Source organism: Copadichromis virginalis, linkage group LG13 (assembly GCF_057382275.1).
Source record: "Copadichromis virginalis isolate Kocher_CV1m ecotype Utaka linkage group LG13, C_Virginalis_male_GT1.1, whole genome shotgun sequence".
NCBI lineage: Eukaryota > Metazoa > Chordata > Actinopteri > Cichliformes > Cichlidae > Copadichromis > Copadichromis virginalis.
In genome coordinates this window covers 11,065,747-11,092,048 of record NC_140630.1, presented here as the reverse complement: position 1 = coordinate 11,092,048, position 26,302 = coordinate 11,065,747, and the positions used below count along the sequence as shown (strand labels likewise).

The 26,302-nt window shown below is 41.5% G+C and overlaps 1 protein-coding gene across 4 annotated transcripts in view; it reads left to right on the top strand.

Moving 5' to 3' along the window:
* The window catches only part of camkmt (calmodulin-lysine N-methyltransferase), a 124,567-nt gene that overhangs the window by 63,350 nt on the left and 34,915 nt on the right, over window positions 1–26,302 (top strand). For all 4 annotated transcript variants that reach the window (XM_085477256.1, XM_085477257.1, XM_085477258.1 and 1 more), the window contains one exon: window positions 25,619–25,679. In XM_085477256.1, coding sequence (XP_085333382.1) covers window positions 25,619–25,679 — 61 coding nt within the window. The remainder of the gene's footprint in view (window positions 1–25,618; window positions 25,680–26,302) is intronic.

Genomic DNA, 26,302 nt, shown 5'->3' with positions numbered 1-26,302 from the left:
CTCCCTGCCTGGACATTTGAAAAGAGACATTGGAGAAACGAGGAAATGACCCGTGCTTAGCCACACAACATGCTAGCTGTGCTCAGACAATCAGCATAGCATTAGTAGGACTGTTGAATAGAGCCATCATGGCTTCCTAGCCCTGGGGAGCCAGTGATCTGCCTATGGGCTTTATGGAGAGTGGGGGTCCTGCAGAGTTGCCAAGGGCCAGAGTAGAGGCCCATGTGGACCCAGTTAGAAACTCCTCCTAGCTTCACAGGAGCGAGTGTTTTTGTGCTGCTATCTGATTGGTCTCAGAAATTGTCCTGCAGTAATGGCAATTGAAAAATATCTGGAAACGTAAAGAACTAGCTTGAGAGGAAAGAGCAACAAGTCCTGAAACAGATGGTATGGACCCTTCAAAGCCCTTATCGCATAATCGCAGAAAACTGTAGCAATTTCTCAAAGATACTCGAAACAACCAGCTTGTATATAACTGCTGCACATTTAAAGGGAAGAGGTGGCCACAGCAAGTATTGGTTTGATTTAGTTCTTTTTTTTTTTCCGTTTCCTGGTTTGTATGGTATTCATTGATAAATAGAAATAAATAGATATGGACATTTTCAAGGATTCTTAGTTTACTGAATTTTGTTAATTAAAACATTACGGAAGTTTTCATCCATGCAAACTGTCAATAAGTTGCTCTGGTTAAAGTATGTCTATGTTTCACATGGTACTAATTTGAGCTTTGCCGACCTGTTTGCCTGCACATTTCACACATTAAGTGTGATAAATCTGTTATATTTTCTGTACTTTCCTCTGTTCCCCTGCCTCCCTTCCTCCCTCAGGTGTTGTGGAAGGTATTATTTTGAAGAGACCTGTGAGAGAAAGAGAGAGAAGCAGACAGAAAAAGCTATAGGGGGAGTCAGAGAGGGCTAAGTGGCCTTTCGTTGCCCCCAGGGTGTGCTCCGTTGGCGTCCGTGGGTGCTCTTTGTCCAGAGCTTTCACTGTGATTAGAGCGTTTGAGTTGACAATTCACTTAAGACCCCCTTTCTTTCTTTGCTCTCCCTTCTACTCTTTCTCTCGCTCCCACAGTGCCCCCCTGCACCTCCACCCTCCATCCTGTTGCTTTCTCTCACACACTCTCAGGGTATATTACCTGTTCATGTAATGCAGTTAAGCTCAGCTAGAAGCCTTTCCTCGTAATACCACTTAATTCCCCATGTGGCAGCCAAGGTAAATGCAGGAGAGAAAAGAAAGCGAGTGATGACCAGCGATGGTGGTGCTGGGGTGAGTTTGGGAATGAACTAGGAAAGTGAGAGAGGGAGAGGGGGGAGATGAGAAGAGAGAGTGGGAGCAGGCAGGAAAGGTACCATCCACCCTATTGCTGCTTGGTGAACCTTTGCCATCAACCCAGTGTGATAATGGCTCTGATTGCAGAAGACCAGCGTACCTCTGCCTGAGAGCCTCATGTAAAATATAGGACATTTTGCAAAAGGCAGTAAATATGTGAGGCCTGGAGTGGTGGCTGGAGGCTGCACTTGGATTAGTCCTGGCCGGACAGCTAAGTGTGAATGTCCAACCTCCAACTGGGAAAATTCAATGTAACTTAATGTTAAGCTGTAAAACTAGCAATTTAAGGTGGCATTCAGAATACTACCTGATTTTACAGACAGGGATGTGACATCCTGTCAAAGGGAGTTATGCATGTTGCTTGAAACAAATAGTCAGATTACGTAGACAATATGATGTGACAAGGTTCATACAACATAAAGAGAAGGCTATATACACACACAGGAACACAGTGAGGGCTAATAAGGGGTGTGGAAACAGGTGGGTAACAACGGGTGAAGATAATTAACATAATGAGACAGGGGAAGTTAAACTAGACACAGAGGGCAATAACTACCATAATAAAACAGGAGGTAAGGCACAACTAAACAGAGGAACGAGATTAACTTCGTGTAAGGAAAGACTGAACGCTGAAAGACAAAGGACAAACAATATCACCAGTGTGTGAATGTGTGTGTGAATGGGTGAATGACTGAATGTAGTGTAAAGCGCTTTGGGGTCCTATGGACTAGAAAAGCACTATACAAATTCAGGCCATTTACCATTACCATTTACCAATAAGACGATTAAACAGGTGGAGGAACAGAAAGGAAGCACAGAGAGAACTAACTCAAATACAAAAAAAATGAGTAGCTCACAATAACTTGGAGTTTAGAATAAAAAAATGATTTTTATCCAAAGAACAGAAAACTTAACCAAGCACATATTCACTAAGAGAAAAATTAGGAACCCTTCTGTAAGACTAAAGATAAATACAAAGCAACTGGGGACAAAAATACTGTGGAAAAACCCCCTAAAAGTTTCAAGATGACAACTATAAAAATCAACAACAAAGCATATAAGAAACTGAAGGAGAAAATACCCAAATTCAAACTCAACAAACAGGCTGAGCACATATAGAGGACAGGGGAGAGGTAAAATAAACAAAATATATATAAACAATTCTATATTTCATTAAGAACAAGGAGCAAAACTTAAATATTAAGGATGCTCAAAACAAAAAGTCTATGTCTGTGTCAGAAAACGAGCCATGAACACCCAGGCACAGCCAATGACTACAGCATGGCTTTAAAATCACACTAATTCAATATCCCGTGTAATATTTAAATGTATGATATGATATAATATTATATTTAAATTCTCAGGCTGCTTAGACTTATGATAACTTCTTATATCCTTAAATGTTGCTTTAAGTGCCTCTTTTTTGATGCAGGTTATTCCTTTACAACTATGTAAATATTCATATAATAACATAAAATGCCAAAAATTGTGTTTTTCTGTCTTTATTCATAAAATTCTTACGCTTAGGAAGGTTCCGAGGATCATATGTTAATACACATTAAAGTTTTTATATAATGGACAGTTAATTGATTAAGCTGCAGATTATTTAATAATATAAATGCTACACTTTGTGGTCAAAAGAGTTTGGCAGCTCTGCTCTCAAAAAGTGAAAACCTTACCTGATTTAGCGTCAGCAGCCATTCTGTCCCCGTACAGGCGTTCACCTCTTCCAGTGCTCCGGTTGCTGTTAGAAGTTCTATACTCTCCACTTGCCTTGTCCGCTTGTGCTCCTCTACTGTGTAAATTCAGGTGACCTTTAACTTGAATTTTATTTGGGTAATAGAAGAAAGTCAAAGAGACATAAATCTGATGAATAGAGCAGAGAGGGAAGAAGAGTTTTGTTATTGTGACCGAATAAACTCTTGCAATTATTACATGTTGTTAATGAGTACATAATGGTGCTCACTGCAGTTCAGTTCGGTTTAGTAACTTTCCCCCTTACAGCAACACTCCACTAAAATCTGGCTGATCTGGGGGAATGAATCCATGTGCACAATGTCAATAAAATTGTGACGTTCTGCTCTTTGGTTTGTGTGATTTCACTAAAGATTGCTGTTTGATGTCTGAGTTGAAGCCAGAGAGCCAGCTTAATTGGTGTCGTAGCAGGAAATGCACAATGACACACCACTGAAGGGGATCACAGACAAAACTTTTTAATGTTCCCCGTAGTTTGGGCTTCTGACTTGACTTGTTTTAGTCTCTGACCTGTTTCTTTATTGCTCTTTCTTTCCCTCTGTTCAAAAATGTACCGAAGAACAAACTAATCTGAAATTAACTGAATGAAAAAGTATCTTTTCTTAAAATCTACAACCCAATATCCAGCCAGTGATAGAAAACGAGAGAAGAAAAAATAAGTAGGAGGAAAGAGAAGAAATTGCCAAAGAGAAAAAGGCATGGAGGAGAAGAGGGCAGGGAGAAGAAAGAGGAGCAGGAGGGGCTGACATTGCTCCTGGGTTAGTGCTCCAAAACGGAGTGCTAAAATCGTTTCAGCTCAGATAAAGCTCTGGCCACTGCCAGGCCGCCCCAGGATATCTGCCCCGTTCATCTGCCTCTCCAATGAAACGCCTGCACACAGGGAGCCTTCAGGCAGCCCATCACACACACACACACACACACACACACACACACACACACGAAAGTGCTCGCACACGCGGACACTAACTCAGTTGGAAATACACACAGGCACCGCTGTATCACACATTATGCATACACTTGCCTGCCTCTCATGGTGAGTTTGTTGCACAGCAATTTATTTCTCTTGAGAGAGAGAGAGAGAGAGAGAGAGAGAGAGTGTGACATAGAGCCCAGGGGTTCGTCTTCCTCTTATGAACCTCCCAAATTAACACTCTATCTCCATCTCACCTCCTATCAGTCAATGCTGCTCACACCCGTTTGACTCATCTGCACATTCAGTTCACAGTCACTACTTTGCTTTGCTTTTCATCTTTCTAATATTTTTTCAGTGACTGGACTGAGACTAAGAGACAGGAAGGGAGCAGAGAAGAGAGTAAAGTGGGATCAAAGTCAATAAGATTTCTGTGGATTTTGTGCTAAAGCAGTGGTAGAAATACTTGCAATTTTTAAAGTTATTAATGTCTAATAGAAAAAAGAAAACTCACAGATAATCACACTGAATAAGGGCGGTTTAGTTTGGTCAGCTTGGTGCTGGCTCGTCCTGGACTGGAAGCACCTTGGCGGGCAGTTAGTTTTTAAAGAGGCTAAAACACATACAGTTACTGTATTTTCTGTAGCACCTCCTACCCTCATCCAGACTTAAAGCACAAAATACTGCTCCTGTGTTAGTTTTTATCAACTGATACACTAATACACAGCTGTCATCTTTTTGACAGGTGAGTACAACAACCAATTAAAGCTGCAAGCAGCGTTATGAGGGCCCTCGCACCCCCGGCACGTCGAGCCACTGCCAACACCTCAAACCGGCACGTCCGATGTGATGTCACATTGATGGATTTCATGCTTTTAATCACCAGCTAACATTTCATCTTATTCAACCAGGATTATAGTCATGCCACTAGGTGGCGCTCTAACCATTATTGACAAATAGCATAACAAACATTTCCAAGCTCGAGTCTCATCACACCTGCGACCTTTGGGAGAGATTGGACATTGTGTTTTTTACTGACAGCAGATTACTGCTTTTTGCGAGTGATTGAAACTCTACGTGCCGCCATGACCACCCCGTTTCCCTGAACGGAAAAAGCTTCGCAATTTAACATCACAAAGGTCTTTAGATTCTACACACTGAAGAATGCTTCAATATGATGAAATCCCTTGGAGGAGTTCGTCAAAGTATGAGGCCTGAAAAGGGGGGAAAATGTCATCAAAATTACACATTAATTTTAAAATGGCTGACTTCCTGTTGGATTTGGGATATTGCTCCAAGAGACTTTTTTGTACATCTTGATATCTTACACAAGCTTACCAAGTGTCAGACTCATGGATGAAACACAGAGCAGGGGCTGATGTTTTGAAATATTGTAGGGGGCGCTGTGGAGCCATTTCGCGCTATTCAATGAAAATGATCACATGCCAACAAAGCGTTCATCCATTTGGAGGTGTGTGCCAAATTTCAAGCCTCTATAAACTTTCCAAGCCCCTCAAAAGCCACTTCATCTTTCATGGTGAACCGCGTTACCACCAGGGTGCGCCGTTCAGTTTAAAGTCACAATTTTTGCACTGAAGCATCACGAGGGACTGATGTTGATATTCACCGCTTTTGAGGTGGCCACGATGAACCTGTGAAAATCAGTACAACAAAATTAAAGCCATGACATTTCCTGTTGCCACTAGGTGGCGCTGTCCGTATTTCCGACAGTGGGCACATCAATCTGTTCAGGGCGGGTCTGACATCATGCCTGTAAAGTCTGGTACTGATCAGACTGGATTTCATTGAGTTATACTAATTTGTTTCTTCATGGCGTGACATCAAAGTTCGCCATGCTGCTGGGGTCACACCCTTTCGCGAAAACTCACAGTTTTCACTGTAACCCAAGACCAACTCCTTAAGGCTTTCCTGGAGAAATTTGAGGCTGCAGATGTCACCCATCACTATACTGTACCCCAAAGTGTAAAACATGACATTTCCTGTTCCCACTAGGTGGCGCTGTCCTTGATGTCAAATATGGCAGTTGAAATATGTTCAGGGGTGGAGCCTTATCATATGTGTTCACTTTGGTCAAGGTCAGAAAATGTATGACAAAATGAGAGGCAATAAGATTTTCATGGCGAGTCATCGAAATTCGCCATGGCGCCACGGCCTCATAGTATTGTGAAAACTCAAAAGCTCCGCAATTTAACATGGCACAAGGGTGTAGTTGACACTGACCAAATATGAAGGTTATGAAATCAAACCCCAAGGAGGAGTTCGCAAAAGTTCGAGGCATGGAAATGGCAAAATTAGAGCCAAAATGTCACTTTCTCTTCCAAATGGCGGACTTCCTGTTGGGTTTGCGTCAATGGGCCCACAGACTTTTTTGTTCGTCTTGGCATGATACATATGTGTGCCAAATTTCATACATGTAGCTCAAACGATGTGGTCGTAGGGCTGCATTTAACAAGGCATAGGTGGCGCTCTAGAGCCATTTCCCAGTGCTCATATGTAAAACCATTAAAATACAAAATTTTTCACCAGACCTGGCAAGTGTGCAAAATTTCATGAGTTTTTGAGCATGTTTAGGCCCTCAAAAAGGCCCTTGTTTCGCCTGAATAATAATAATAATAATAATTAAAGCTGCAAGCAGCGTTATGAGGGCCCTCGCACCCCCGGCACGTCGAGCCACTGCCAACACCTCAAACCGGCACGTCCGATGTGATGTCACATTGATGGATTTCATGCTTTTAATCACCAGCTAACATTTCATCTTATTCAACCAGGATTATAGTCATGCCACTAGGTGGCGCTCTAACCATTATTGACAAATAGCATAACAAACATTTCCAAGCTCGAGTCTCATCACACCTGCGACCTTTGGGAGAGATTGGACATTGTGTTTTTTAGTGACAGCAGATTACTGGTTTTTGCGAGTGATTGAAACTCTACGTGCCGCCATGACCACCCCGTTTCCCTGAACGGAAAAAGCTTCGCAATTTAACATCACAAAGGTCTTTAGATTCTACACACTGAAGAATGCTTCAATATGATGAAATCCCTTGGAGGAGTTCGTCAAAGTATGAGGCCTGAAAAGGGGGGAAAATGTCATCAAAATTACACATTAATTTTAAAATGGCTGACTTCCTGTTGGATTTGGGATATTGCTCCAAGAGACTTTTTTGTACATCTTGATATCTTACACAAGCTTACCAAGTGTCAGACTCATAGATGAAACACAGAGCAGGGGCTGATGTTTTGAAATATTGTAGGGGGCGCTGTGGAGCCATTTTGCTCTATTCAAGGAAAATGGTTACATGACAACAATGCCTTCATCCATTTGGAGGTGTGTGCCAAATTTCAAGCCTCTATAAACTTTCCAAGCCCCTCAAAAGCCACTTCATCTTTCATGATGAACCGCGTTGCCACCAGGGTGCGCCGTTCAGTTTAAAGTCACAATTTTTGCACTGAAGCATCACGAGGGACTGATGGTGATATTCACCGCTTTTGAGGTGGCCACGATCAACCTGTGAAAATCAGTACAACAAAGTTAAAGCCATGACATTTCCTGTTGCCACTAGGTGGCGCTGTCCGTATTTCCGACAATGGGCACATCAATCTGTTCAGGGCGGGTCTGACATCATGCCTGTAAAGTCTGGTACTGATCAGACTGGATTTCATTGAGTTATACTAATTTGTTTCTTCATGGCGTGACATCAAAGTTCGCCATGCTGCTGGGGTCACACCCTTTCGTGAAAAGTCACAGTTTTCACTGTAACCCAAGACCAACTCCTTAAGGCTTTCCTGGAGAAATTTGAGGCTGCAGATGTCACCCATCACTATACTGTACCCCAAAGTGTAAAACATGACATTTCCTGTTCCCACTAGGTGGCGCTGTCCCTGGTGTCAAATATGGCAGTTGAAATATGTTCAGGGGTGGAGCCTTATCATATGTGTTCACTTTGGTCAAGGTCAGAAAATGTATGACAAAATGAGAGGCAATAAGATTTCCATGGCGAGTCATCGAAATTCGCCATGGCGCCACGGCCTCATAGTATTGTGAAAACTCAAAAGCTCCGCAATTTAACATGGCACAAGGGTGTAGTTGACACTGTCCAAATTTGAAGGTTATGAAATGAAACCCCAAGGAGGAGTTCGCAAAAGTTCGAGGCATGGAAATGGCAAAATTAGAGCCAAAATGTCACCTTCTCTTCCAAATGGCGGACTTCCTGTTGGGTTTGCGTCAATGGGCCCACAGACTTTTTTGTTCGTCTTGGCATGATACACATGTGTGCCAAATTTCATACATGTAGCTCAAACGATGTGGTCGTAGGGCTGCATTTAACAAGGCATAGGTGGCGCTGTAGAGCCATTTCCCAGTGCTCATATGTAAAACCATTAAAATACAAAATTTTTCACCAGACCTGGCATGTGTGCAAAATTTCATGAGTTTTTGAGCATGTTTAGGCCCTCAAAAAGGCCCTTGTTTGGGGTGAATAATAATAATAATAATAATAATTAAAGCTGCAAGCAGCGTTATGAGGGCCCTCGCACCCCATCGCGTCGAGCTACGCCCAACACCTACAACCAGCACCTCCGATCTGATGTCACATTAATGACATTCATGCATTCAACCACCAGCTAACATTTCATCTCATTCAATCATGATTATAGTCGTCCCACTAGGTGGCGCTCTAACCATTATGTACAAATGGCATAACAAACACTTCCAAGCTCGAGTCTCATCACACCTGAGACGTTTGGGAGAGATTGGACATTGTGTTTTTGAGTGACAGCAGATTACTGCGTTTTGGCGAGTGATTCAAACTCTAAGTGCCGCCATAACCACCCCGTTTCCCTGAACGGAAAAAGCTTCGCAATTTAACATCACAAAGGTCTTTAGATTCCACAAACTTCAATTCGGTCCAATCTGATGAAATCTCTTGGAGGAGTTCGTCAAAGTATGAAGCCTGAAAAGAGGGGAAAATGTTGCCAAAATTACACATTAATTTTAAAATGGCTGACTTCCTGTTGGATTTGGGATATTGCTCCAAGAGACTTTTTTGTACATCTTAATATCTTCCATGAGCTTACCAAGTTTCAGACTCATAGATAAAACACAGAGCAGGGGCTGATATTTTGGAATTTTGTAGGGGGCGCTGTGGAGCCATTTTGCGCTATTCAAGTAAAATGGTCACATAACTAGAAAGCATTCATCACATTGGAGGTGTGGGCCAAATTTAAAGCCTCTATAAACTTTCCAAGCCCCTCAAAAGCCACTTCATCTTTCATGGTGAACAGCGTTGCCACCAGGGTGCGCCGTTCAGTTTAAAGTCACAATTTTTGCACTGAAGCATCACGAGGGACTGATGGTGATATTCACCGCTTTTGAGGTGGCCACGATGAACCTGTGAAAATCAGTACAACAAAGTGTAAGACATGACATGTCCTGTTGCCACTAGGTGGCGCTGTCCGTATTCCCGACAATGGGCACATCAATCTGTTCAGGGCGGGTCTGACATCATGCCTGTAAAGTCTGGTACTGATCAGACTGGATTTCATTGAGTTATACTAATTTGTTTCTTCATGGCGAGACATCAAAGTTCGCCATGCTGCTGGGGTCACACCCTTTCGCGAAAACTCACAGTTTTCACTGTACCCCAAGACCAACTCCTTAAGGCTTTCCTGGAGAAATATGAGGCTGCAGATGTCACCCATCACAATACTGTACCCCAAAGTGTAAAACATGACATTTCCTGTTCCCACTAGGTGGCGCTGGCCCTTATGTCAAATATGGCACTTGAAATATGTTCAGGGGTGGAGCCTTATCATATGTGTGCTCTTTGGTCAAGGTCAGAAAATGTATGACAAAATGAGAGGCAATAAGATTTTCTTGGCGAGTCATCGAAATTCGCCATGGCGCCACGGCCTCATGGTATTGTGAAAACTCAAAAGCTCCGCAATTTAACATGGCACAAGGGTGTAGTTGACACTGTCCAAATTTGAAGGTTATGAAATGAAACCCCAAGGAGGAGTTCGCAAAAGTTCGAGGCATGGAAATGGCAAAATTAGAGCCAAAATGTCACCTTCTCTTCCAAATGGCGGACTTCCTGTTGGGTTTGCGTCAATGGGCCCACAGACTTTTTTGTTCGTCTTGGCATGATACACATGTGTGCCAAATTTCATACATGTAGCTCAAACGATGTGGTCGTAGGGCTGCATTTAACAAGGCATAGGTGGCGCTGTAGAGCCATTTCCCAGTGCTCATATGTAAAACCATTAAAATACAAAATTTTTCACCAGACCTGGCATGTGTGCAAAATTTCATGAGTTTTTGAGCATGTTTAGGCCCTCAAAAAGGCCCTTGTTTGGGGTGAATAATAATAATAATAATTAAAGCTGCAAGCAGCGTTATGAGGGCCCTCGCACCCCCGGCACGTCGAGCCACTGCCAACACCTCAAACCGGCACGTCCGATGTGATGTCACATTGATGGATTTCATGCTTTTAATCACCAGCTAACATTTCATCTTATTCAACCAGGATTATAGTCATGCCACTAGGTGGCGCTCTAACTATTATTGACAAATAGCATAACAAACATTTCCAAGCTCGAGTCTCATCACACCTGCGACCTTTGGGAGAGATTGGACATTGTGTTTTTTAGTGACAGCAGATTACTGCTTTTTGCGAGTGATTGAAACTCTACGTGCCGCCATGACCACCCCGTTTCCCTGAACGGAAAAAGCTTCGCAATTTAACATCACAAAGGTCTTTAGATTCTACACACTGAAGAATGCTTCAATATGATGAAATCTCTTGGAGGAGTTCGTCAAAGTATGAGGCCTGAAAAGGGGGGAAAATGTCATCAAAATTACACATTAATTTTAAAATGGCTGACTTCCTGTTGGATTTGGGATATTGCTCCAAGAGACTTTTTTGTACATCTTGACATCTTCTATAATCCTACCAGGTTTCAGACTCATACATAAAACACAGAGCTGGGGCTGTGGTTTTGAAATTTTGTAGGGGGCGCTGTGGAGCCATTTCGCGCTATTCAATAAAAACGATCACATGACAACAAAGCCTTCATCCATTTGGAGGGGTGTGCTAAATTTAAAGCCTCTATATACTTTCCAAGCCCCTCAAAAGCCACTTCATCTTTCATGGTGGACCGCGTTGCCACCAGGGTGCGCCGTTCAGTTTAAAGTCACAATTTTTGCACTGAAGCATCACGAGGGACTGATGTTGATATTCACCGCTTTTGAGGTGGCCACGATGAACCTGTGAAAATCAGTACAACAAAATGAAAGCCATGACATTTCCTGTTGCCACTAGGTGGCGCTGTACGTATTTCCGACAATGGGCACATCAATCTGTTCAGGGCGGGTCTGACATCATGCCTGTAAAGTCTGGTACTGAACAGACTGGATTTCATTGAGTTATACTAATTTGTTTCTTCATGGCGTGACATCAAAGTTCGCCATGCTGCTGGGGTCACACCCTTTTGCGAAAAGTCACAGTTTTCACTGTACCCCAAGACCAACTCCTTAAGGCTTTCCTGGAGAAATTTGAGGCTGCAGGTGTCACCCATCACTCTCCTGTACCCCAAAGTGTAAAACATGACATTTCCTGTTCCCACTAGGTGGCGCTGTCCCTGGTGTCAAATATGGCAGTTGAAATATGTTCAGGGGTGGAGCCTTATCATATGTGTTCACTTTGGTCAAGGTCAGAAAATGTATGACAAAATGAGAGGCAATAAGATTTTCATGGCGAGTCATCGAAATTCGCCATGGCGCCACGGCCTCATAGTATTGTGAAAACTCAAAAGCTCCGCAATTTAACATGGCACAAGGGTGTAGTTGACACTGACCAAATATGAAGGTTATGAAATCAAACCCCAAGGAGGAGTTCGCAAAAGTTCGAGGCATGGAAATGGCAAAATTAGAGCCAAAATGTCACATTCTCTTCCAAATGGCGGACTTCCTGTTGGGTTTGCGTCAATGGGCCCACAGACTTTTTTGTTCGTCTTGGCATGATACACATGTGTGCCAAATTTCATACATGTAGCTCAAACGATGTGGTCGTAGGGATGCATTTAACAAGGCATAGGTGGCGCTCTAGAGCCATTTCCCAGTGCTCATATGTAAAACCATTAAAATACAAAATTTTTCACCAGACCTGGCATGTGTGCAAAATTTCATGAGTTTTTGAGCATGTTTAGGCCCTCAAAAAGGCCCTTGTTTGGGGTGAATAATAATAATAATAATAATAATAATAATAATAATAATAATAATAATAAGAAACGGAGCAGATACAATAGGGCCTTCGCACTCTCAGTGCTCGGGCCCTAATAATAAGAAACGGAGCAGATACAATAGGGCCTTCGCACTCTCGGTGCTCGGGCCCTAATAATAATAATAATAATAATAATAATAATAATAATAATAATAATAAGAAACGGAGCAGATACAATAGGGCCTTCGCACTCTCGGTGCTCGGGCCCTAAATATAACCAAAAAGTGTGGTAAGACTGGGCAATTAATGTAGCTTTTCAAGGAAGATGCCATACATGTGCAATTTTAGTGAGTGAGTGAAACAGATGTTTTTGGATTGTGGAAATTTGATCCAACTTTAAAAAAATGTTATTTTAAAAAAGATATTACCAGGATAATCTTTAGTTGCAGCTTCACATGCATGGAGGTGTATATTGCCTGTAGTTACTACAGGTGTTGTTTGGATAATACTTGCATATGTGATACCTGGTTTGCCACAGTAAGAGCATTCTACTTACACAGTTAAAACAAAGCCACAGTCAATTTGACAATTTTACCCCCCAGCATCGCTGTCATTCAGTCTTAAACAGATCTGCCTCTCCGTGTTTACCTCCTTCACCCTTCCTTTTGGTTCTTATAACCTCCCTTTTATTATGTCTTCATCCATCTCCTCTCTTTTTCCTTCGGCACCTCTTCACTGAGATAGAAAATCTAGGTCTCATGTTTAAAGCATCAGTGCAGTTGTTGGGCAGACCCCTGGATATCTACCCCCCCCCCCCCCCCTTCTTCCCCTCACCCACTCCACATCTCTCTAACTCTTCCTGAATATATCTTTTTATCCTCTTGTCAGTTGCCTCTCTCTGAATTTTGCTGTCTTTTTGGTGTACAGCCCATGGCCTCCTCTCTCCTACACTGATGAGCTTACAGAAGTAGAAAAAACCCCCATCCTTAAGTGCAGACATGTTTTCATCGAAAATTATACACACTCTGCTATATTCCTACTTATCTCATACTGACTTGTGGTGGAGTGGGTGTAGGAATTCAGGTTATAATTTCCTGTCTGTCTTTTTTATGTATAACTGGAAGAGAAGGTCACATATCAAAAAAGTCTGCGGAAGAGAATATTAGTGAGTTTAGTGAGACAACCATGACAGAAAAAGTGAAATATAAAAATGTAATAGCATTTCTTCAAGTGTTATAAAAGCATTATCAGTAAGGTGTTCACTGACTGAAGCAATCTCAGCTTCAAGGTAGAAATAATAGTTATGGCTGTGGAGCTTTTGATGGTTGACAGCAGATGAAGCTCAGTTGTCAGTTGTGAAGACTTAACTAATTGATTTGTTGATCATCAGAAAATTAGTATGCAAATGAGATAATTTGCTGTATTTCTTTGCTCTGCGTCGTTGGAAACAGAATATCTTTTGGTTGGGGACTTTTGATTCATAAATTCATAAAAACTCAGTTTTCACTGTTTTCTTATATCGGCAAACAGTTGATTCTTAACGTCGCGGTTTTGTTGTCAGGTTAAGGGGCATCTCCTTGTGCACTTCTAAAGAGCCTCTGGCACTGTTGCTATTTTTAAATTGTTCTTTTACTTGGATGAGATGAATTTGCAATTCATCTGGATTTCCTCCAGATGCATACCCTTCAACTTGAATTTCATTTTAGGGAAGTCTTGTCAGAAGAATGGATTGAGAGGGAAGATTAAAAAGGCGCATGTTGAATGTTCTTACTTGGATACCTCAGATGTTGAAGTAGAAGTCAGAACTAGTTAGAACCTGGGGGGATGTATTCACGAATGTTTAACCATGTAGATATTTAAAAAACAAAACAAAGGAACAACAAAGCAACGAGATTTCTCCTGGTTGTGTCTGTGATGTATCTCCTTCAGGTCTGGACGTCGCCTCACTGAAGACCGGTGCCTGTGTTGTAGTTGGTGACTCTGCTCTCTTCACTAGATCTTCAGTATGAAGTCTGGTCAGGCTCAGACAGAAGCTGATGGTTGCTGTCTGCTCAAGTTTAATAATCTTATTTAAATTGCAGATCTTAATATCAATTGTCCTGGAAGTGTTGCAGTGTTCTTTATCGCACTAAGATGGGAATGAAATTCAGTGTTATTGATCTTAAAATTACATTCATATAACATGCTACTCAAGTACTGAAAAAAAAACAGACTAGAAAAGGACATGAGAGACACAGAAGGTAAACAGAAACTGAAAAAATGTTGGATTTTCGTTGGTTTTTGTCTTCCATCAGGACATTTGGAGGTGGAGCTGATCTGATAGGGAGAGGGAAGTTTATGTGATTTAAGGACAGTAGAATAAAGAAATACACTGATATTAATTATATCACTGTATAATTGTGGTTAGTTGGTTATCACTGCATGTTTCTTATTGAAAAGAACAAGTCTTTCGTTCTTTCTTTCTTCCCCACTTTTTTTTCTTGTCCTAATTGTTTATACATTAACATTCAAGAAAGTAGATAGCTTGGTGCAGGTGACACCCTGTAATTTGACATCCTTGCCTTTCTCCAAGGAAGAAGAGAGATGCAATCTATGGCAATCTTCACTTTGTGTGCGTGTGTGTGTGTGTGTGTGTGTGTGTGTGTGTGTGTGTGCCCGCGCACATCATAATCTAGGGTTGTCACATGGCCCTATGCCACTCTCCGTATGCTAATCAATGAATGAAGCTCTGCAAAGCTCTCGTCTGCCAGCTAAACCCAACACCTCAGTGCTGATATGTCTATTAGCCACATGTCAGACCCCCTCTTTGTTTCTGTCTCCTCCTGTCTCTTGCCACATTGCATCCACTTGATTGTTCCCCCCTCACTGTAATTCTCTGCTGCTGTATCTCTCTCACTCTCCGTCTATTTCTTTTTCAGATATAGATATACTTCATTCAACTCCTCTCCTGTAAGCCCAACTTTCTCTTGGTTCCTTTGCTCACAATGCCTGCACATCACATGTAATTTCATCAAGTGCACATTCTCTTCTATTCACTGTCCACAAGAAGTGCAAGCCATGATGGGATAGGTGGTGAAGGAAGCCAGTTCACGATGTTGTTGTCAAGCTTGGTACATTTTCTTTCACTCCAACTGTAGCGCACTGTTACATTCATTCAACAATTGAATCCGAAAAGAAAACACGCTACATCCAACAGCTCAGCTTGGCTTCTTGGTCCAGCTCTTTTCTCACCAAGTAGAACGATCCTCTAGAAAAGAAAGCAAAAGTTGGACTTGAAAAAGTTTTAAAGTTTAAATTCAGCATGGATGCGGAATGCAGAATGCTTCCTTGAATGGCATGAGCTTAGTAAAATAAAAAATAAAAGGCCCACTGCTTTTGTGATAGTTAAAGCTATAAAGATAAGCAAGAGTACCTAAACTTTAAAAGTTGCACAGACTTAGTTTATGCAACAACTTATAGGTACACTTGTTCATCATGTGTCATCGTCTCCTGGGCTTTATAATTGAAGCTGGCAATTGCTAAAGTGCTATACTTACTATAATACAATACAATAATGAGGTAAATCTAAAATAATAATTACTTGGTTAATCTCTATGTGTCTACTGGGTTAGAAAAATATATATTACCGGTACAAAAATTATTATAATGAGTAACATAAACACCCATCCTTAGAGCAGACACATTACAGACACTAAGAAAAAGGTGTTTGATGTCTACATTTTTCCTGTGTGGCCTTCTCTCTAAATTGGCACTCACTCATCAAATCTTTGAGAACCCCTGCTGTACGCTGAGGCTCTGCTCTATGATATCAAGGTTCAAGAAAAGAATCTTTCATGTTGACACAAATACTGATAGACAGGTAGAGGAGAGATAAAATGAGATGTAGACATGCGTTTGTCTTAATGCTTTTGCAGACTTGAAGACAAACGCACGGCGGGCAGAGAACTGTGCAGGCAGTTACAGTATTGGAGCAGTTAGACAGGCAGTCAGCCCTGGCATTTTGCTGCAGATAAGTAAGCTATCAGAGGAGGGGGATAAATAGCAGAGTAAAGATTGGTACCGGCCCCCTCAGAGAGGAGCGGGGGGCCACAATGCAGGCGTGGTGGGCAGATAGCCCCCTGCTCTCATTATACTCTGCCTAATCCAAAACGATGTTTACTCAGAGAGAGAGAGGGAGAGAGAAAGAGAGAGATTGAGAGAGAGGCCACGCTTATCGAAGCTCTGCACAGTCCTTCAAGTGTGTGTGCGAGTGCATGTTTGTGTGCATGTGCTGGTGTGTCAGTGTGTGTGTGAGTGCATGCTAAAATGAGCCTTTTCCAATGGAAAAAGGGATCAGGAGTGTCTCCAAGGCGGACTCTGTTGGCTAGAATGTCGATGCTTATCACACACCGCCTGGCTCTTCTGGTGAAAGGCGAATAGGCTATCTAAACTGCCTATTCACAGCATGTGTATTTACCATACCAGCAAGGCAGAATGATCATTTTGTAATTGCTATTAATATTAACACATTGCTAATAATAGCTCAAGCCTTTATAAAGCAGTATCTAATCTAATTTGTCAGGGGATGAAGGTCTAAAGGGCATAAATCATTGTGCTTTTTTTGCTTAGTAAAATTCTAGAAAATAAAATAGTTACATTTGTTCTTTTTGGTCTTTATCCCTGTTGATATGCAGCTTACTTTAAAGATTTATTGAAGACTCATAAGGTTAAAGGGTCTTTATAATGTTTTAAACTGATTGCAGTTTTCTTTTCATTACTAGGATATATGTCATATATAACTAGAATTGTACTATTGCAATGTCAACATAACCTGCTCTCTTCAGTTAGACCTCCTAGTAAGAAAAAACACATCACTAAAAACACAATAAGCAGAAGAAACCTAATACTCCACAAACTACTATTTAATCAAATTCATTCGGTTTTATTTATAAACTAGCAATTCACAATAAAAGTGGTTTTGACGCACTTTATAAAGCAAGGCTAAGATCTTACAATGTTAGATATAACCCAGTCAATAAGATACCCTGTGAGCGAGCACTTGGTATCGGTGGGGAGGAAGAACTCCCTTTTAACAGGAAGAGATCTCTATGAGAATCAGGCTGAGGGAGGTTTTGGGGGTTGAGATAGAAAGAAAAGGAGAGCATAGAGAGATTATGAGGCTAGAATGAATCAAATTCTTGATTAACAAACTGTTTATGAGGAGTGAAAGTCTGCACACTGTGAATATAACTTTTTCTTTTTTTAAATAGCTGTCTTTTTGTCAATAGTGGATGTATGGTGGCAATATATATAAAATATACTATAGTATATGGTAAATGGTAAATGGCCTGTATTTGTATAGCACTTTACTAGTCCCAAAGGACCCCAAAGCGCTTTACACATCCAGTCATCCACACATTCACACACATATTATTTAAAAAGTAATTAAATTTTTGTATGAGGTACTACTCACTACATACAATATATATGTATGTGTGTGTGTGTGATTTTGTTAATCCACAGCTGATAAAACGAACTAGAAGCAGGTCACCTGTGCCTCAGGGTGATGCCATGCACAGACAGAAGCACCCATACTCACAAATGCTTGCATCGTTGTGAAGAATCTTTGTTGGTCTGTTTCTGGCTTTCTTAACCATTTTACTTTCACCCCATCTCTGATTCTCTCTTTCACCCACACAAACAGAGAGCATACATGCACACAGCTATGTGGTCTTATGAACTGTGTTTACCCTGCCTATGCTGGCTGGGGTAATCCTGGCCTTCACTAAAGTGGCCATGTGAGAGGACAGATTGTCAGTTGATCATGGCCAGCCGAGAGCCTTATCCCTTATTGGATCGGCCATGGAGGAGGCTTAAGAATTATCTGAGGCTTCGCTTAATGTGGAGACAGATCACCACCAGAGAGCCACAGAGTCTGAAGACATACTAGGCCTGAGGGGAGAGAAAGACACTGTGTGTGTGTCTGCTTGTGTGTATAAGAGAGTAACAGAGAGGTGTGTGTATCAGTATGTAGTAGTGTGTGCGTGCACAAAGCAAAATCATGGCCCACTTAACCCCCATCTTGACACCTCCACCACCCCCTGCCCAGAGTCTATTTTTTTCATCATCCATTCCTCTCTTTCTTACCTCTCTCCCTCCTATGCCCTTTCTCATTCCCATACCTCTCTTTCTCTGTGTTGCACTTTTCTGCCTCTTCATCACTTCTTCATTTTCCTTACTTGTGTCGCGTTCTGTCATTACTCAACAGATGCTTTATGACCTGACTTTCTAACCCCATATCCATCACTTCTTCATATTTCTTCCTACCCAGTTCATGTCACTGCTCTTTTACACTCCTCATTTTCCCAACACATCCCTCTCAACTCCATTCATCATCTTCTTCTTATGCATCCTCCTGTTTTCCCTTTATTTCATCTTTTACTCATGCTATCCTCTTGATAGTCCTATACAGGAGTATTCTGTCCTCAGCAGGAAACCCAGCAGTGGCAGATGAAAGAAATGTGAAAACAAACATTTTATTTCCTTGAGTGAAAGGAAAGCAAGCTAAATTTCTGCTTGTTAAGGAAAACTGTTTACCAGTCCCTCATATCTCATCCCACTCCAGTGTTGCAAAGACAAATATACAGCCCCTTGCACACACACCAGTATATGATTAGGTTGGTTGTCTTATAACTAAACTGACCTTTATCATGCTAAAAGAAGAGATGACTGAAAACCCAACTAACTGCAAAGAGCTTGACTTGAATGAATGAACTTGAGTGAATGTTTACACAGTCTGAAAAGCAGCAGTTTAGATTGTTTTCAGCACCAGCTAACTTAAGCAGATCTTGTTATCTTTCAAATGAAAGTGTTCCGGCAGTGTTTAATTAATTCTTGGTATTGAGAACAGAGTAAAAGCCTCGTCTCAAGTACTGTTAGCTTATCTTGGCTTAGTTAGATGATAATACCTGGATCCCCTTTGAGATACTTGAAATAACCCTTTAGCTAAGTTTCCTGGCCTCAAAATACCTCAAGAAGATGCAGAGGACACAGGCAGGGAAAGGGTACCTGGGTTACCAGGTTACCTTTCCTAGACTGCTGCCACCTGGAAAGGCAGCACCAAGAAAACAGCAGGATAGATGGATAATTCTATCCCTGTGCGTGTGATTACTGACTGAAGCCAGATTAGCGCTGCCGTAAGTTGTGTAGTAACTGGGGTAAGTTAGTGGTCACCAGAATGAAAACAAATGAAGATAGTGCTGATATACATTAGATTCAGTGCATTGTAGAAACTAACATTTCAGCAGGACCTTCACCTCATGGAATATTAACGTGGTGAATATTTTATTTTATAAAGGGTCCATAGGGTTATGTTTGCAATCAAGCATGTCTTTGGCCAACGTTTTAAGAAAAGTTAAAAACTACAAAAATGTTTTTATCCAACGCATTTTTGCATGTTATGTTTTCTTCATTGAAAATATGTATTTCTGGCTTTGGTGGTGTACATTTGGTGGCTATATAATTACATTATAAATGTAATCTTAAACAAACTGCTGTGTTCTGGGATGCAGGACTGTGCAAAAGTCATGAACCCCCATTTCGATTTTTCTAGGAAAATAGGAAATTGTTCCAGTAATTTGAACATGTTTCTATTGAAACATGTTCAAAAATATATAGAAATGCAGTATATAGAGTTCTTGCAGTTCTAATGAGCTTGAAAGGCAATTTTTGTTATAATAACCCATATTCTTCAAAACAGCTGGCAAAATGTCTTGTGATTTCTTTAAGAAGTCACCAGGATGTCTGTCTCCACGTTGGTTGAGTGTGGAGTAAGTGCATATGAGAGCATGAGGGTGGGAATGGATGTTTGTATCTGTGTGTGCCTGTATGTCTGTGTCTATATGTCAGGTTGGGTGTCAGGCGCCACCTCTCTGGGGACATCTCAGGCCCTCCAAGGTATGGAGGCCTATCTCCCCCTACCACCACTTCCCCTGCCAGTGGCGGTCCCCCTCGGACATCGGTGCGTTGGTGGCTCTTTGTGTCCGGGGGTGGGCGTCCAGGTACACACCGGCTCACTCCTTGGCGGCCGCTTATCGGGGCCTGGAGCCTGGGGCTCGCTCGGGCCACTTTGGAGGTGGGGTGCCCCCGGCCTCTCGGCCTGGGGCTCGGTCACTCAGGCGCGGCTGGCTGCCGGCGGAGCTCACGGGCGCGTCACTGCAACTCCCCCTGGCTTCTGCTCCGCGGCTGCTGGGTGAGCTCTCATCTGGGACTCTCCTCAGCTCTTTCTGGGACAGTGGCGCGGCTGCCCCTCTGTTGGTCTTCCTTGGTCTCTTGTGTTCTGGGGGCCTCTGGATGTCTGGAGTTTTGATCTCCTCCATACCTGCTTCATGCCCTGAAGGACGGGGCTGTGGCCCCCCCACACCCTCTAGCAGATTATTACATGAAGGAGCCTTTTAAAAAACAAAAAACAAGCGCGTCCATGCTCACAGGTGTACACACGGGTGATCACACCCACAAACTACACCCTTTTTGGCTCCTACCTCAAAGCACACTGTGTTCTGTTGATCTTATGTGCTGCACAATAATGTTTAATATTTAGTATTTACTGTCATATTCCCATATATCATTGTGATGTTGTTTATTCTATTACTCTTGTTCTCTTCTGCTTGTTTTCTTTTTTCTTTCTCAGCAGGTGACCCAGGTGATTGATATATGCATTTTTTTTCTCTGCCCGTTCTGTTGGTTTTTGTCTTTTGCCCCTCTCCCCCGTCCCTCTTCTCAGCTGTTTCTCTTTCCCTCTTTCTTTCTCCCCTTCTTTCCCCCAGTCAAGTCTGTCCCGTATTCAGTAAGTGAAAATAAAATAAACAATAAAAGGTGAATCAAATGGACCATTACGGCAAGGCTGGGATGGTCAATTTGGTAAAGTAAATCCGTTGGGCATCTTTCTTTGCCTTTAGACAACAATTCTGATGGCAAAAGAGCCAAACGGGACAGGCAAAAAAAAAAGAAAAAAAAAAAAAAAGAAGTCACCAGGAATACTCCTCTGTGCTTCGTGAATGACATTTAAAGCTCTTCTTTGGATGTTGGCTTCCTTTTGTTCTGTTTTATATCAAGATATCAATAATGTTGAGGTCTAGGCTCTGGGAGGCTAAATCATGACTGATAGTATTGCATTGTATGTTTTTACTGTACCGGCAGAGTGTTTGTGATCGCTGCCATGCTGAAAAATGAAGCTATTGTCAATCAGATACTTTCCAGATGGGGTTGCATGATGGATCGAAATCTAAATGTACTTTCCTGTATTCATAGTTCCACTAATATTCACAAGATCCCCAACACCACTGGCTGAATTGCCAGAAAGCCCCAAACCATGACAAAGCCTCCACTGTGTTTTGTACATGGCTGTAGACACTGGTTGTACCGCTCTCCCAACATCCGCCATACATTTGGAACACGATTTGAACCAAAGATTTCATACTTGGATTCATCACTCCACACAACATGTTCCCACTGTTTTCCAACCCAGTTCTCATTTCATTCGTTAAGAATTCCTTAAGCTAATTGACAGCCTCACTTACTCTGGTGAACAATAGATCAACTGAAGGCTTAGAAACATTTCTCAAGTTTTGCTTTGCTGGATTCTTTCCAATTTCAGAGACCTAACTTTCAAATATCGTTCATCTGCTATAGATAGTTTTTCAGGGTTGTCGCTTCTGCTTTTGTCCTCCTTAGTTCAATTTCCTTAGTTTTTTTTTTTAAGGACATGCTGTGCACCAAGCGGAGATAGCAGAGATATTCTAGCTAATAACTCTTTGGCAATCTCCTTATTGGTGCAGAAATGCTCATTTATGCCTGTCAAACAACATTTTTCATAGATTCAACTAAAGAAATGGGAACATTTCTGTTCCATTTGCCTCTCATAAAAACCAACTACTATTAACATAGAGCTTAAAGATCCAACTGAATTAAGAATTGTCTTTGTCTGTTATGTATAGACACAGTGTTGGGTCATCCAATGAGTTATGTGTCTTTATTATGCTTGAACGATTGATAGGTCAGTGTTAAGTAGCTTAACAAACAAAAACGAGCAACTGTATGGAGAACAACAAGAAAAATAAAAGAAACTCAGCAGGAACACTTCAATGATATATAGAAGTAAAATTGGAAATTCCCCTCTGCAAATTTCATATATGCACAGAGTTTTTAGATGAGAAAAATGCTTTATATTAACCTGAGTGACCACATGACATCTTACAGAGTGATCGTGCCAAACACACAGTCCCGTAGCCACACATATGGTTTTCAGGATAATAGTAGTGACACACACACACACACACACACACACACACACACACACACACACACACACACACACACACACACACCTGGACTGCTTTCTTACTTCATCTAGTAATTGAAGGTGGGAAATAATTTCATTATCCTGAGTAGGAAGAGTAATCTGTTCTCTGCTCTTGATCCCTTCATTTCCTACAGTGCACCTCGACCTAGGAGGCACACACACAAAAACAGATGCCACATACTTATCACACATGCAAGCACACATAGTTCTTATCACCTTGGGCTATTAATGTTATTGGAGTTGGGGATTAACCATCAGAGTCACATATTGCTTTACAAAGCTGTATTACCCAGTGGTGTCTTACTCTCACAAACATGTGTGCGCACTTTTGCAGTACATATGCACATAACCTTGTATGAATAGACTTTGTTGTGTGAGGGAGTGTGGGCAACAGTTACAGGACTGGCTCAATAAAAGTGATGAAAGTGGGGATTTTACATTATTGTGATTGAACTGAACTCTTAGATACTCTGTTGACTGGTGTTATTTTCTATATAGAAAAGTGACACATAGTCTTTTACGGTGGAAAGATTTGTCATGATTTGTGTACATGATCAGAAGCCAGCAGCTGATGAAAGTGTGAAGAGCCTAATTTTTACTTCTGCTTTTAGTAGCACATACCCACTTTAATGTTACATTACCACCCTCTACTGTTCATCTGCTCAAGATGTTCTGGTTGACCCTTTATGTCAAGTGTCATCTGTTGACATAGAGGGAAGGGGCTAAACTGTTATTTGACGGGGCTAAGGTCTGGGTTCTCATGCTATAAAATATAATGTGAGCATACAATCAGAAAGAAAAGGATCAAAGTTGAAGGGAGAACTGCGATGCTTCTGAAGACAATATCCAGTATAATGTGTATATATATTTTACAGTGTGTTATTTTAACCAAATTCCTTGCAAAGATAAACCCACAATGAGCTTCATCGTTGCTCTAGCTGACCCTTTTCTTTATTGGCACAGCCTGGAGCTGCAGTTTATGTCACATACAATGTCCTCATGCTGAAAACACTCACAATATGGTACAAAATTGTTTATCGTATGAAAAACTGTGAGCTGTGGAACTGGCTCCCAGTTTGGATTCAGGAGATAGACAATCTCTCTGCTTTTAAGATTAGGCTTAAAACTGCTTTTTGATAAAGCAAATAATTGGGGCTGGATCAGCTGACTCTGAATCCTTCCTTAGTTATGCTGCAATAGGTCCAGGCTGCTGGGGTCTTCCCATAAAGCACTCTTCACGCACCTTTTATCAACACCACTCTGCATTAGTTATTATAAATCTCTGACTCTCTTCCACAGTGTGTCTTTTGCCCTGTCTTCCTCCCACCGGTCACAACAGATGATTGCCCCTTCTTGATCCTGGTTATTCTGGAGGTTTCTTCCTGTTAAAAGGGAGTTTTTTCTTCCCACTGTCACCACGTTCTCGCTCACAAGGGGTTGTCTGATTGTTGCAAACCCTATATAGACCCTTGAGGTGACTGTTGTTGTGATTTGATGCTATATAAGTAAAATAGAATTGAACTGAACTGAAAATTTTATCATACATTTTTTTTCCACTGCTGTTTGAGTAAACCTACTCAGCTTCTTGAGTAAATTATTTGTTATCTAAATTAATGATGGCTAACACAATTTTAACTTTTAAGAGTAAAACTAGATTAATAATGAGAAAATGTCACATAACAGTTACTTGCATGACGAGCTCCAGCATTGCTCTACCTTTGTGCCACTGACCAGCGTGTTGCCTGACAGCATAAAGTTTTCCATACTGTGTGGCCAGCTCCTGAGTAAAGGGGAGTAACAGATGAAATTTAAAATGTCACCGTATTTCAGCCTTGAATGTCTTGACACTTTCTAGAAGTGTAGCTACTCTGGCTGTCATTGTATTTTTATGTGTGTGTGTGTGTGTGTGTGTGTGTGAGATGTAGAAAGCGTGTTTTTTCCCCCTTTTTTAATGGGGGAAAGGAATATTTGGACATTTTATCAATAGGCATTATTAAATCCTGCTTGCTTGAGCTAATCTTGGCAGACCGGAGCGAGAGGAAAGAGAGAGAGTTAGAGCGAGAGCGGGTGAGAGAGGTAGCCATAGAGAGGGAGAGCGAGAGAGCAGTGATGTCTACCCCATGAGGTGAACAGAGACCGCCTGTAAGCCGCTTATTATATCGACTACCACCTTTTCTCTCTCCTCCTCCTCCGTTCCTCCCCTCCCCAGTTTTCTCTCGTTACCTCGCTCATTTTCTATCTCTGTATCCCTCGCTTGCTTGCTTTCTGAAACTCATTCTATATCCCCTCATTCTCTATTTTAAACAACTCCCTCATACAAATCTGCGCACGCAAACACACAAGCACACGCTCATACACACAAATTCACATGTGCCCACAAATACACACAGACAGCACCAAGGCGAACCTTCTTGTTCAAAGCCAGAAGCAAAAAGCTGAAGTTTTATTCAAATGAATGTTTACTTCTTCTACTGCCAAGATGTGTGTATTTGTCACCGGGTATATATGTGTATGCTGAGAGAGAGGGGGAACGGTACAGAGGATGCAAGTGTGCACGTTTTAGTGTGCGTTACATGCACGGCAGAAGAAGAAGGGCTGACAGTAGGTGATAAGCCAGACAGGCCTGCACGCTGTGATTATCACCCACTGGACCCCCTGTCACATACACATACGCGCACATTCAGGCACACACACTTGCATACACAGTGCCCAATGAGAGAGAGTGTGTGGCAAGGATTTAGGATAGGACAGACGTGGAGACAGACAAACAGACAGAGAAGCCTTGGATCACAGGCAAGGTGGAAAGCACAAGAGAAGCAAATGAACAGAGACTGGAGAAAAAAAACAATGCATCCAATTATGTTTCACTGAACACTCATTGTTTTTTTGGGTTTTATGTATCAATATTCATTTCTTTTAATGTTTTGGTAAAGATATCAAAGCGTTTTATCACTGTAGATATGCAAGATAGACGTTTGTAACATGTAACACCAGTCAGGCGTTGTAAATAACATGCTCTGTCTTGGTCTCTCTCTGATATAGGTGTGTGGCCATCTGAAGAGGTGATGGCGCATTACTGTCTGCAGAAACGTCACATGTTCAAGTGAGTTTTTCCTCTCTTTAGATCTACTCACTTCATCGACAAACAACTCACCTGTTTCCCCAAATGCACAAAAGCTAACAGCAGTTATAAGTTCTGTAGTATGACATCAGTAAAATATTTACAACTTAAACGTTCATTTTTATTTTATTGTAAAGAAGTGAGGTATTCAGAAAGATCTTCTGCAGCATATATAACTCCCTACTTTCAACCATATTTTTCTACATGAATACCCCACTTATGACAGGAAGCTGTTTTATGATAATGAAACAAAAAGAGCACCATCATTCTTTCTCTGAAACATTTTGGAAAGCAATACTTTCTTTTTTGCACTGACAGATTGTTAAGCTACAATAGAGAAATAATAGAAATCTGACTTTAAAATGTGTCTACTCTTCAGTAAAATTAAGGAGAAAATTGAAATTACAAATCACTTCCAGGAAGGTGGAGGAAAGTAAAGTAGAAGTGGGAAGGGTAACACATTTAATACACCAGAATATTTCTGTTGTTCTACTTTGAGATTTAAGTAATATTTTAATTGACCTTTTAACAGTGCAGAGTTTTACAAGTTCATAAATTTAATTGGCAGAAAATCAGTCTGAAACACAGGCTTTCTGAAAGTCACT